Genomic DNA, 13,197 nt, shown 5'->3' with positions numbered 1-13,197 from the left:
AGGAGACAGACAGTCTGCGTAGAAATTTATTGCACTTTGTTTTGGTGTTGTTTTTTTTTTTTTTCGTTTGTTTTACTTCATTTGCTTGTAGTAGAAAGAAAAGCGTGTGAGATCATTTTAGGATATAACTCAATGTGATCAGATATCTAGGTCATGGAACTGTGTGCTGGAGTCAGGACCTTTCATTAGTTGCTGGTAAATGCTCAAAGATAAAATTGATTAAGAGATGTCAGAAGTGAATTTGTGTTATAATTTCCTACAAGTCATTCTTCCTGACTCTACTTCATCCCAATCTTCAAAGAATATCAGAGGTTGGTTAGCTGTGGGTATATATTTATAATGTTCAGAATGATGTTGCTGAAAGTAAAATATAAGACTGACTTTCAGGAACTTTCACTGTAGAGGAGAACTCAAAGCGTTTTCAAAATTAAAACACTTTCAATAATAGATGAGTTTGCATAGTATGAATATGTGATATCTTGTCATGCATTCTTATTCAGTCAAAATTGGAAGTAAGTGTCTGAAATTGTAGTATTTGGCCCATAAATTAGTTATTAAGAATATTCAACATTAATCCATATATGATTTGAAAAAGTTACTGATCTCTTTCCTTTAGGTATCTGTTGTCCAAAGCAGCTGGAGATCACCAACTCCCTCTCTGTGTAACATCACTAGAAAACGCTAGACTGGTGATGTCACACATACCACAGAACCCCGCAGCAGAATGGAGCAGGCCTATTAAGGGTAAGTTTTCTCCCTCCACCACCACCCCTTTTCAACAATATTGCATGGTTTTATAAGATTACTCATTTTCTTTACTTTATGTCCCTGGGATATTAAGTAAAGATTACAGACAATCTTATAAAACTGCATAATATTGTGGTGTTGCGTGTGTGCGTTTATTTAAAAGCAAAACAAAAACTCCTATAAAAAGTTCAGTCCTTACCCCATGTATCAATATCCTGGCTCCAGTCTGCTATGGGGTTCCATGATAAGTATGTCAGAATAGTGTATGTTGGAGCATCAATCACAGAGAGTGGAGTCAGCATTTCCGGGCTGCTCTGGATGTCAGAAACCTTGTTTTAAAAGGTAAGTTTTCAGTTGAATGTGTTGAATGTCTCTCTGTATTTATATGGAAACATTCAGCCCATTTCTAAAATGTGTTTTTATTGTGTTTGCATTTTTGAAATTTACTTGTAACTTGACATAGGCCAAAGTCACATTTTATACTTTTCTGTCTAGTCCTTTTTTGCCTCTGTTATTTTCCTGTGTTAATACTTTTTATTGTGTTTCCGGAAAAAATACAGTGTCTTATTTGTTACTGCTTGGAACAAGATGGTAACTAAACACTGTTTAATATTCTCAGTAATCTGGACAAGGGAATCAAGGGGCACCTCAGTCAGTTCACAGACAGCTGGTGGGAGTGTTGATCTGCTGGAGGGCAGGAAGGCTCTGCAGAGGGGTCTGCACAGGCTGGATCATGGGCTGAGGCCAATGGTGTGAGGTTCAACAAGGCCCAGTGCTGGGTCCTGTCCTTGGGTCACAACAACCCCAGGCAGTGCCACAGACTGGGGCAGAGTGGCTGGAAAGCTGCCCACAGGACAAGGACCTGGGGGTGCTGTGACAGTGGCTGAACACGAGCCAGGGTGTGCCCAGGTGGCCAAGAAGGCCAGTGGCACCTGGGCTCTACCAGCAATAGTGTGGCCAGCAGGACCAGGGCAGGGATTGTTCCCTGTACTCGGCACTGGTGAGGACCCACCTCATGTCCTGTGTTCTGTTCTGGGCCCCTCACTGCAAGGACATTTTGGTGCTGAAGTGAGAACAGAGAAGGGCAATGGAGCTGGTAAAGTGTCTGAAACATAAATTTTGTATGAAGCAGCTGAGGCAGCTGTGGGTGTTGAGCCTGAAGAAAAGGAGTGTGTAGCCAGGTGGGCCTCTTTTCTCAGGGAACAAGTGCTGTATGTTTCTGATTAACATACCGTGTAACATCCAGCCTGAGTCTCCTAAGTTTCAGTTTCTGGCTGATCTCTTATATCATTTGGTATTTCTGAGAATTTACAACACAGACATTTATGAAAACAAATTTATTATCTACAGAAATTAGTAGGCAGCTATGTAGTAGGTAGTTAAGCCATAGTTAAATCACTTACTGATTTGCCTTTTCTCCCCCTGAATAAAAGATAAACACAAGACTGTGTTATAGAATCAAATTGCATATGAGAAGAAATGCTAAATTTTGTAGTGATGGGTTATATAATTTTTTTATGTCTCTTTTTACTGTTTAATATTTAAGGAATAATGGCATCTAGCATTTATGTGTTTGCACAGAAAACCAATCGAATGGCAATAATTTAAAAGAGAAGGATTTTTAAAATTTTTATTGCAGTCTTTTTTGGCCTATACTTGTTCTGTCCTGACTACTTCTGAGGAAGAAGGTTTCTTCGCATGGCTAGAATTTGTTCATGCTTCCATTAACACGTTTATTGTCAATTCCAAAACGCTCCTAAGAAAATATGTAATTGGGATAAAGGGAAATAATTAACCTATGTTTTTAAAAATTATGTTTTTATAAAATTTTCATTAAAATTACATGGAAGAATGGTTCCTCTTTGCCTGTTTCTCCACCCTATTGATATCCTTCTGAAGAGAAACTCGCTGGGGTATTGTGTTGCCCTGATCTTTTTCAGCCTTCTGATGTTTGCATTTTTGTAGTGGAGTTTCTCACAGATTTTCATGTAAACAAAAGTAATGTTTTGTAAACTGTTTTCTTGCTTATTGTTCCTCTCTTGAGGAGGACAATGAATGGACTTCTAGTTTGACCAGTGTGGTTGGAGAGGTGTCAACCTTGTTTGTCCAATCTGTGGTCATTGTCCAAAATTTATATAAATCAAAGTCAAAAAATAAACTTCCCTCTTTTTTTCCCTGACAACCTGACTGCGTGAGTGTTGTTCTTTTTGTGTCCTCTAGCAACAGTATTGGCCACTACTTCCAACTTTGTGTCATTGGTGAAGAGGCATCTGACCCTTCATCCAGATCACTGATGAGCAAGTTAAACAGTACTGGACCAATACTGAACCCTTGGGGACACAGCTAGAGACAGGCTTCCAACTAGATCTAGCTGTGAAATTGGGGGACAGGAATTGGCTAGCTTTTTATGTTTGTTTTTGTAAGCAGAGATAAAAAGAATATATTTGTTTTTCTGTGAAGTATTAATGAAATCAATAAAGTCTTGAAGTCTGCTCTTGACTAAACATTGTACATGTGCTGGCTGCATAACAGTTGCCGCTTCAAATTTATTCAGTGGTCAGCTGATACTTACCTTTCTGATAAATACACTTTTTTCCACTTAAGCCAGGATTTTAGCCTTATTGAAAAACAAATTAGACTCAGAAATTAATAATTTCTTGGTGTTTTTACTTTGTAGTGATTTTTCATATCTTTTAAATTACATTTTCACATATTTTCATTGCTATATCAACTGCATGTACAGCATTTCTATTTTACAATAATAGTAGCATTGTTTATTTTTGCTTTGATTTTTGTTTTGAGACAATACACTTATACTGTAGTATATAAATACATTATTTTAAAACAGCCTGCAAAATGTTTTGTTTATATTATAAGAAAAATAAATCTGCATGTAATATTCTTTTGTATGTTAACAATTAATTCTGTTCATTACTCATGCTAAGAGATGATACCAAATGCCCTGCAAGGCTACAGTATGCACAAGGTCTGGTTTTTGTTGTAGTGACTAGTGACAGGCTTTATTCATGTGTCTGGCCACAAGTGAAGGAATTTAAAACAATTTACTGGCTTGTCTGTATATTCAACACTGATCATTATGTCGTAATGTAGCATAATGATCCCACTTAAAATCTTTGCTTTTGTAATTTTAATTGAAGAATGAAGGTAACTACTTGCTTTGTTATGTAACATATAAATGATTATCCATAAAAAATAGATACCCGGTCTTCAAACAAGCATTCAACCTGAGTGATCTAGCATTCATAGGAGAGATCTGCTAAAATATGTAGAGAGAAATTGTCCAAAGTCCTTAGGAAGATCATTTTTGTTGACTGCTGAAATGCAGCTGTGGCAAGCTTTATCCAGATTTTCCTGCCTTATCTTTCTTGGTATGCTAGACCACAAGAAGCTGTGAAGGATATGTGCACTATCAAAAGCTAAATATGTATATGAAATAATTAAGTTCCCAAGTCTTGCTGCTTCTTCTTGCAGAACATTGCATAATCTCTTTATAGTTTTGCATCTTCTCTGACCAGTTGAAAGCTAAAATCTTCATAGACGTAGTATAGAGTTAGTAGAGTGGGAGTACTATACCACATCTCTTTTATAACAGTTACACATATATATGCATTGTTCAGTCTTGTATGCTTTGAACTACAGAATAAAGTTTTGGGAAGAAATATGGACAAGGACTATCTGTGAATGTTGAGGGGTGTGTTCTATAGCACCATGGCCAGCATGGTTGTCATTTCCCAATGTCTTCTCTCCTTATTCAGGTTTTCTAGATATATGAAAACATGAATATAAGATACCATGTATCAGTTTTGAAAATAAACCATTTTGGTTATATGTTTGAATTAGAAGCTTAAGGGATTTTATGTTGGAAAATTGGTCTTTGCTACATAGTCTGTTGCTTCATAAAAGAAGAATTTGCTAAACTTCTCTTTTGAAAAAACCCTTTTTTCTAGAACTTTAAATAAAATGTTATGGGAAAACAGTGGGATTTTTATCCTTGAAAATTGTGGTAAGGTTCCTTTTGCAAATAATAATGTTATAATTTATATCACTTTACTTAAATGAGATTATGGTGAAATTTTCTGAAAAACTGAGGAAAGTACATACATGGTTGATTTCCCTGACCTGAGTGGATTACTATTTTGTTAGTTACTCACTTAAGTAATTTTAAACACATTGTGTATTTGTAGAATCCTGTTTCAGTTTTAATTTTGACCTGTAAAAAGTAAGTGTCCTTGCAGTATTACTTTCCAACTAGGACATTATCCCTCTGTAGTGTTAAGATAAAAGTAATAATGTCGTACATAGGTTAAGGGCAAATGTAACTCTGAAAGTTTCTAATCTTTTCTTCCAGTTGTTTTCCTCATATGCCATATCAGTGTACCAGGATTATTGTAGTACTAATACAATCTAACAAGATTTAGGTCTAATGTAATGATAAATAAATGGAATTTGTGTTTTCAGGGAAGATGGTACCACCGGAAGCAAGCAGTAAAGGAATTGCATGGTACATTGTTACGACTGCTTAATGAACTGTTACCATGGGAACCAAAGCTAATTAAAGCATTTCAAAGAAACAGGTAATTACCTGCTCTTTTTTTTCAACAGTGGTGCATGGGATGAAAAACAGAACAAAATTCACATTTTAAAAACTGATCAGTAAGTTGGCTTCTTAAACAAATAAAACAGTTTGAGAAGAGGAGTGAGGCACTGGCAATACTTTAGTTGGAAGAATTATCTTATATTCCAGAGTTACTATCTCCAAAAAAATTTGAGCTTAACCCGCTACTGTTTTTTTCCTCTAAAACACTCTAGAATCCTTAAGCATGCTGATCAATAGTATCTCACGATACAGCTAGGATTTGCATTAGTGCTTACTTGGTTAAGAACTGCTGAAAACCTTTCTCTAGAGAACTATACCAGGGCTTCTTAGAATACTCTGACGACTTACTAAATAATGCTGCCTAAATTAACTATTAGTGAATTCTCCACAGAGATTCTTGAAGCATTGTTTTGAGATCTTTGTAACCCAGTAAATTAGAGATGCATCTGGAAAGAAGTATTTCAGAGGAGTATGAGTGAAGTAGTGACATGTTTAAATCTAATAAAGCACAGGTATTAGTAGCGGTGAAGGTGCTACTCTGATTATAAATCATGGAGAGATTAGATACTGTCTTGAACCTCAGTGCCATTCTTGCCTCTTAACTGTACAGCTGTTGCTATAATTGTACCTTGGCTTTGCCATGTAGGCAATTAAAAAGCAAGGAATGATTAGAGGATCAAATACTGTGACAAAGGACAGGAAAAGAGACTGCTCCTTAAATGTTGAGTGTGAAGGAAGCAAGTTACACTGTTATGTGGTGTAGAGCTAATGCTGAAAAGTGTAAAAGGTGTTATGTTTAAAAAACCACAACAAATATAACACCAAAGACATTAAATTGATTCCTCAGTAGCTCATTTTGTGAATATCATGCATTAATTAAAATTCTTATTTGGAAAACTGTTGAATATTTTGCTTTAAATAATGGACCCAAGTAAAAGTTTTGAGATTTTTCTATTCCTTTCTATTCTCATTCCTGTTCATTTTCTTTAGCTGTTAATTTCTTCATGTATCTCTCAATTCAAAATCCTTCTGGAAACATGGCAGATAGTATTACTGTCAGGAAGAATTGCATTTTCCAGTATGTGAAGTTTACAATTTTATCCTTTTTCTAAATTCTATTGTGGAATGGTTTGGTGCTCAGTATTCTTGTCTGTCAAATCACAGAATCATAGAATGGTTTGGGTTAGAAGGGACCTTAAAGATCATCCAGTTCCAATCCTCTTGCGATGGGCGGGGACCTTTCATAGACCAGGTTCCTCAAAACCCCATCCAATCTGGCCTTCCAGGAATGGGACTTCAAAAGCTTCTCTGAACAACCTGTTCCAGTGCCATCGTTGCACTTCAGAATTTCTTCCCAATTTCTAATGTAAACCTAATCTCTTTCTCTTTGAAGCCATTGCCCCTTGTCCTGTCACTACAAGTTCTTGTACAACTCTGTCTCCCCAGCTTTTTCGAAGGTTCCCTTCAGGTATGTCCTGGTTTAGGGCAAATTTTGGGAGGAAATTTCTGAATGGCGTTCCTCTGGAAAGCAAACCCAAACGGCCCCTCCTCCTCAGCCGGTCTGGGAGAAGAACTTCCTCAGAGAAAAGTGGAAAAAACTATTTAACACACACACTGCCCACAAGCATAAGGAATTAATAATACGAAACAATAAAACCTCTCTCCACTCCAAAGAGTGACAGCAAAACTCAGAGAAGTCCTTGCTCAGCCCTCTCAGTCTCTTATCAGTCCCAGTCCCTTTGGTGCTGGAAAATGCCAAGGTCCAGGCCCAGGGGGCTGCGGGCCCGAGAGCCCGGTCCTCCTCTAGGTTTCTCAGTCAGAGCAGATTTAAACAGTTCCAAGAAAAAGGAAGAAAAAACAGTCCAGGAAGCTTCTTTGCCTCAGCTGGTTTAACTAAAAGCAAAAAAAAATTCTCTTTCTGACCACTGTCCGTACCTCCAATGAACACAACAGAGTCTGGAGAAAAAAAAAATGTAGGAGTGAATGCTATTTTCTCAAAAAAACTGCATGCTTCTTCTTTCCCTGCTTCACTTACAGAACCAGTTTTAGAGGTACAGAGCACAACATACAGCACACACAAAACAGACAACTGGGGATACAAGCATCATAGTCACCCTAGGACAAGGTACTGGAAGGCTGAAATTAGATCTCTCTGAAGCTGCCTGTTTTCCAGCCTGTCCCTGTCCTTTCCAGACCAATCCCTCTCAGACTTTCACTAGAGAAGTGTTCCTCTGATCATCTTGGTTGCCTCCTCTGGACTTACTTCAACAAGTTCCATGTCCTTCCTGTGCTGGGGACCCCAGAGCTGGATGCAGCACTGCAGGTGGGGTCTCAGCAGAGCAGAGTAGAGGGACAGAATCTCTTTCCTGGTCCTCCTGCCCACACTGCTTTGGATGCAACAGGACACGTTTTGCTTTCTGGGCTGTGAGTGCCCGTGGCTGGGTCGTGACCGGCCTCTCCTCCATCAGCACTCCTGAGTCCTTCTCCACAGGGCTGCTGTGATCCGTTCATCCCCAGCCTGTGCTGAGACTGGGGGTTGTCCCAACCCAGGTGCAGCACCTTGCACTTGACCTTGTTAAAACACATGAGATTTTCCGATGGACTCATTTCTCAAGCTTGCCCAGGTAACTCTGGATGGCATCCCATCCTCTAGGTCAGCTGCACCACTCAGCCTGGTGTCATCTGCAAACTTGCTGAGAGTGCACTCAATCCCTCTGCCAATGTCTTTAGTGATGATGTTAAATAACTCTTGTCTTAGTATGGACACCTGAGAGACACCACTGGCCTCTGATGTCCATCAGAATTTTGTGCCCTTGACCACTACCCTGTGGATGCCACGGTCCAACCAATTTCTTATCTATCTTAACAGTCTGCTTATCAAATCACAATCTCTCCAATTTAAGACACAAGGATGTTAGGGGGGGACCATGTCAAAGGCTGTACAGAAGTCCAGAGAAATGTAGCTGTAGCTGTTCCCTTGTCCAGTAATATAGTGAGTCCATCCTAGAAGGCCACTGAATTCATCAGGCAGGACTTGCCCTTGATGCAGCTGTGCTGGCTGTCCCAAATCACCTCCCTGTGCCTAGAAGCACAGCTTCTAGGAAGATCTGTTCTGTGATCTTCCCAGGCACAGAGGTGAGGCTGACAACCCTTTTTTAAGATGGGTACAATGTTTTGCTTTTTCTTGCCATCTGGGACTTCACCTGACTGCCAAGATTTTTTCAAACATCATGGAGAGTGACTTGGCAAATACATCAGCCAGTTCCCTCTTTTCTGTTTGTTCATGTTCTTCAGGTGATCATGAACCTGATCTTTACTTAGAGTGGGAGGGACTTTATTCTCCCAGTCCTTGTCCTGCTGTTAATCTACTCAAGAGGTTTGGGAAAAAATGTTGCCTTTAAAGACTGAGGCAAAAAACTGTTGAGTACCTCAGCCTTCTCCTTACTCATTGTTACTAGTTTTCCACCCTTATTTATTAGAGAGGGTCACCTTATTTGGCCTTCCTTTTGTGGGTAACTGTAGACGTCCTTCCTGTTATTCTTTGTGTCCTTTGCCAAATTCAATTCCAGTTTTGCCTTGGACTTCCTCACCCTGACCCTGCACAACCAAATTTGATCTTTTCAATATCTCTTCAAGCTCTTCCTGGGCCACTCATTCTAGCTTCAGCTGCCTGTCCATTTGCTTCTTTCCCTTCAGTCTCACCAGCAGTTCCCTACTCAGCCCTGCTGTTCCCTTGCCTTTCTTGCCCAGTTTCTTGCTCTTGGGGATTGTCAGCTCTTGCACTCTGTGGAAGGCTTCCTTAAAGATCTGTCATCTCTGTTCCACTCTCTTGTTCCTGAGGGAAGTCTCCCAGTGGATCTCACTGGCTATTTCCTTGAAGAGCCATAAGTCTGCTTTCCTAAAGTTCAGGAGCCTAGCTTTGTTCCTTGCCTGGCCCATATCCCTCAGGGCTGCAAACTCCACCAATGATCACTGCAGCCCAGATTCCCTGCAATCTTGACATTCATGATCAGCTCGCTTACACTGGTGCCCATCAGATCCAGGGTTGTATCCCCTCTGGAGGGCTGCTGCCTATTCCTTTGCTCCAGAAGGTATCCCTCATGCTTTTCCAGAGTCTCCTGGCTTGCCTGCAGCTTGCTATGCTGCTTTCCCAGCAGATTTTGGGATGGCTGAAGTGCCACAGCAGGACAAGAGCTTGGGAGCATGATGCTGCCAGGCTTCGTCAATAGGGTCCCTTTGATCAGGGGTCTGTACTTAAAACCATCCACAAGGTTCTCTTTGTTGCCTCAGTCCCTGATTCTTACCCACAGGCTTTTGACTTGCACATGGCTGTTCTTCAGAGGCAGGTCTTCACACTTAGTCTACCTCCTGATGTAGAGGGTGACTCCTCTGCCCCTCTCTTTCCTCATCTGTCTCTTCTGGAGAGGCTGTAGCCATCAATAGTCACACTCCAGTCACATCCCACCAAATTTCAGTGATGGCAAGAAGAGCATCACTTTCTAGCAGCACAGTGGCATCCAGCTTCTGTTTGTTGCCAGTGCTGCATCAATGTGGTTACAGAACACAGAACTGTCATGCAAAGTTAGTTAAATGGTATATATGAGCTGTGACTGATAGGAGTAAATTTTAGTCTGGAACAGGGTAGTTGAGATCTTTATGTGTGTGTGCTGGTAGCTGGAGACACATGTACTTGGAGTGCTAGACAACTTCCAAAATTAATTGAATTCAACTCATGTTTCTAGTATGTATGTTTTAGGCTGTAACTCTAGTTTATTCAACAAGGAAACACTGAGTATTTCCATGACATAACTGGGTGTACACATAGCATACTAGGGACCGGGTCTGTCTGAAGAACAATGTTTACAAATCATGGGGAGGAAAGAAAGATGGATGGGGGATTCTATGTCACTGTCTTGGTCTGATTCATTATGCAGCTGCTAGGCAGCTGTGTAGCACCAGTGACAGTGGTGAAGGAAGGTGTCATGTAAAAGGGAGAAAGCAATTTAGCAAAATTTGCTGTAAACATCAATCTGTAGTGTAAACATAAATTCCTCCATAAGTCTCGGTGCAGTTACTCTGTCTGTAGGGTGGCTCAGTGAGGTACTAATATCTACTCATTGAATAACAGCATCTAACTTCTAAGCTATGAAGGCCTGGACAGCACTTCTTCCTTCAGGTGCCTCAGTATGGAATAAGAGTCTGGAGTTTTCCTTCCTTACTTTGTTATTGTCTATGATCAAAATCCTTTTCTTTCCCTTCTGAAAAGTCCTCTGGTCTTCTTTCCCTTCTGAAAAGTCCTCTGGTCTTTTCAAGATTATGACAGAGTATAATGTTGAATTGTATTTGAATAGCAGCAAGGTTTAAAATGGAAAGTTACTTGTGCCCACTGATTACAGTTGTTCACTGGCCTCACAGCAGAAGTTCCTCAAAAGAAAAAAGGAAATTGCATCCAGAAAGTTTAGTACAGTTGTAGTTCCCTGGTGTGCTCCTATAGTTCTTCCACGTGTAGACTCCAAGATCAAAATCCTGATGGAGAGCTGAAGTGTTGTCCACATTACATCTTCAAACAGGCTTCAATGTCTGCTCTCAGTGAGAGTGTCAAAGTTGGGAGTAAATGATAGATCCCACTGACCCTTAGCAGCTGCATCTGACTGTCCGTCTGTGTTGCATGTCCATGGGCCCAGGACCCCCATTTCAGGTTATTCTGCCTTCAATCTCTGCTGCAGTTGCCAGTTTCCAGCTCAACTTCAGCAATTACTGTGCCTGGCCATGGATCCTACTGATCTGGACTGACCCTCAGACTGACCTTGTAGCTGCATCATCACTTTGGAGCTGCCCAGAAATCGCTTAACTGGGTGAGCCATCTCTGTACCTGGTCCTGATCTTAAACTTGAAAATTACTTTCTGGTTTGATCTCAGACCTGCCTCAGCCCCAGGAACTTGCTTGTTGATCTGGGCTCTTGGTTGAAGCCAGTTACCATCCCTTGGCCTGCCCTACTCCCTCATCCAGGGGGAGTGGAATAGCTTTTGCTGACTGATGAGGCTCATGTCCTGCCAGCTGTGACATCATTCTTGGCTCCTCGCTCTCCATGTCATAGAGAGCAGCTGGCCATTGCTACATTCAGTGCAAACAACTGTTATATTAATGCAAAACTGAGTAAATTCAAGATCTTATTGTTACTGTCATAAGGGTTAAGGCCAGAATAGTCTAGATTCTATTCCACACAAGGCGTTAATTGCTCTACTCTATTTATTAATTTGCTAAATAATCCTTCTGGGCATTGTGTTGGTTACCACCAGCTGAATCCTGAAGTACAATGTATGTACACTAAAATAGCCACTACATCCCATCTAAATGATGGTTAAGAAGAAGGGACAATGAAAACATGTACAAATTAGCAGTATCAAGGTAAGTGGATGTGTTTCTGAATGGTGTTCAAATGAGTGAAGTATTTGTGTATTTCTGTCATATGCACATTCTTTAGTGGAATGTGAACCCATGGAAATGATAGCAGTGGCTGTTGTAATGGGCTGAGATAAGAAAGTGTTCTTAAGGAGAAAGTTATGTCACAGTCTCATAGCTGAGTCAAAGGCATGATGTGTTTAAAAAAAATGAGATTTACTTAATTCTCTTCTTGGGATTGCCTTCAAAGTAAGGAGTAGAGTTTTTACAGGTAATACTCAAGTCTGTATAAGTATGTTTGTTACATGAAAGATGAAGGAGGAAAAGGAATGTGGATGCAGTAAAATGGTGATGGTTGTTTGACTCAGTCTGTTTGCTATTGTTAGAGGACTTAATGAAATAGAATTCAGTTTTGGTAAAGTAAGGGACATTGCTGTCATTTCACATTTTCTATTTTAGAGACTTGCAGACAGGGCTACACTATAATTATTTGAAGGGCACAGGAAATTAAGTCTACACCAACTTTTAGTTTGGCAGCAAAACAAATAAAATTAATGTTTAAAAGTGTGGTTTTTTAGTAAAGTTAGTTTTGTTATTTTTAAGGTCTAGATTGAAGAAGGACTATGATGACTTTAAAAGACATCCAGACCATGATAAATTTACCAGAGAATTGTGGAGTAATGATGAAAGTGAAGTTGATTCTGGCAAAGAATCTTTTGCAGTAGTATGCGGTAAATCATCAGAATCTGCAGAACATATAGAAGTTCCCAAAAAAGATCACTCAGACAATGGTAAGCATTTACTGGAATTCAGTAGCTTGAACTTGATTCAGGAGCTGAATCAAGTTGATTTGGGAACCTAAGTTTGCTGTGTGAGCTTGTGTCCTACTTCTTACTTTAACTCTACCACTGTGATAATATGAAAATAGCTTGTGGTACATATCTGTCAGATGTAGACTTGAAGAGGGCAGACATGACCAAGATGAAAATTCTGCTTTATGTAAGTGTTTGCTATTTTTTGTGCTTAACTGCTTCTGTGATAACACAGTAGATCTGTGCAGAGTTTACTTTTATGGTGGGTTGACCTTGACTGGCTGCCAGATGCCCACCCAACCACTGTCACTTCCCATTCCTTAAGAGGCTAGGGAGAGAAAATAATGTCGAAAAGCTTAATGGTCAACATACAGACAAAAAGGAGATCACTCACCAGTTACTGTCACAGTCAAAACTGACTCACTTGAGGAGAATTAATTTAATTCGTTGTCAATTAAAGCTAGAGTAGAATGGTGAGAAACAAATACAAAACCTAAACCCCTCCCTTTCACATATCCACCTTCTTCCAAGGCTCATCTTCATTCCCAATTCTTCTGCCTCCTCCCTTCCCTGTGAAATGACACAGAAAGGATTGAATCTGAGGATTGAGGTTAGTT

At 39.9% G+C, this 13,197-nt stretch overlaps 1 protein-coding gene across 1 annotated transcript in view; it reads left to right on the top strand.

Annotated features, from left to right (window-relative positions):
• BRD10 (bromodomain containing 10) overlaps positions 1-13,197 on the top strand; it is a gene marked incomplete at its 5' end in the record, with an annotated part of 52,570 nt that overhangs the window by 31,213 nt on the left and 8,160 nt on the right. Inside the window, 2 exons of the mRNA XM_083883081.1 lie at positions 5,227-5,342; positions 12,372-12,559. Of these exons, the coding sequence (XP_083739207.1) occupies positions 5,227-5,342; positions 12,372-12,559 (304 nt within the window). The remainder of the gene's footprint in view (positions 1-5,226; positions 5,343-12,371; positions 12,560-13,197) is intronic.

This window comes from Zosterops lateralis, assembly GCF_965231275.1.
Source record: "Zosterops lateralis genome assembly, chromosome: Z".
Classification (NCBI taxonomy): domain Eukaryota; kingdom Metazoa; phylum Chordata; class Aves; order Passeriformes; family Zosteropidae; genus Zosterops; species Zosterops lateralis.
This window is presented reverse-complemented; position numbering and strand designations above follow the sequence as displayed.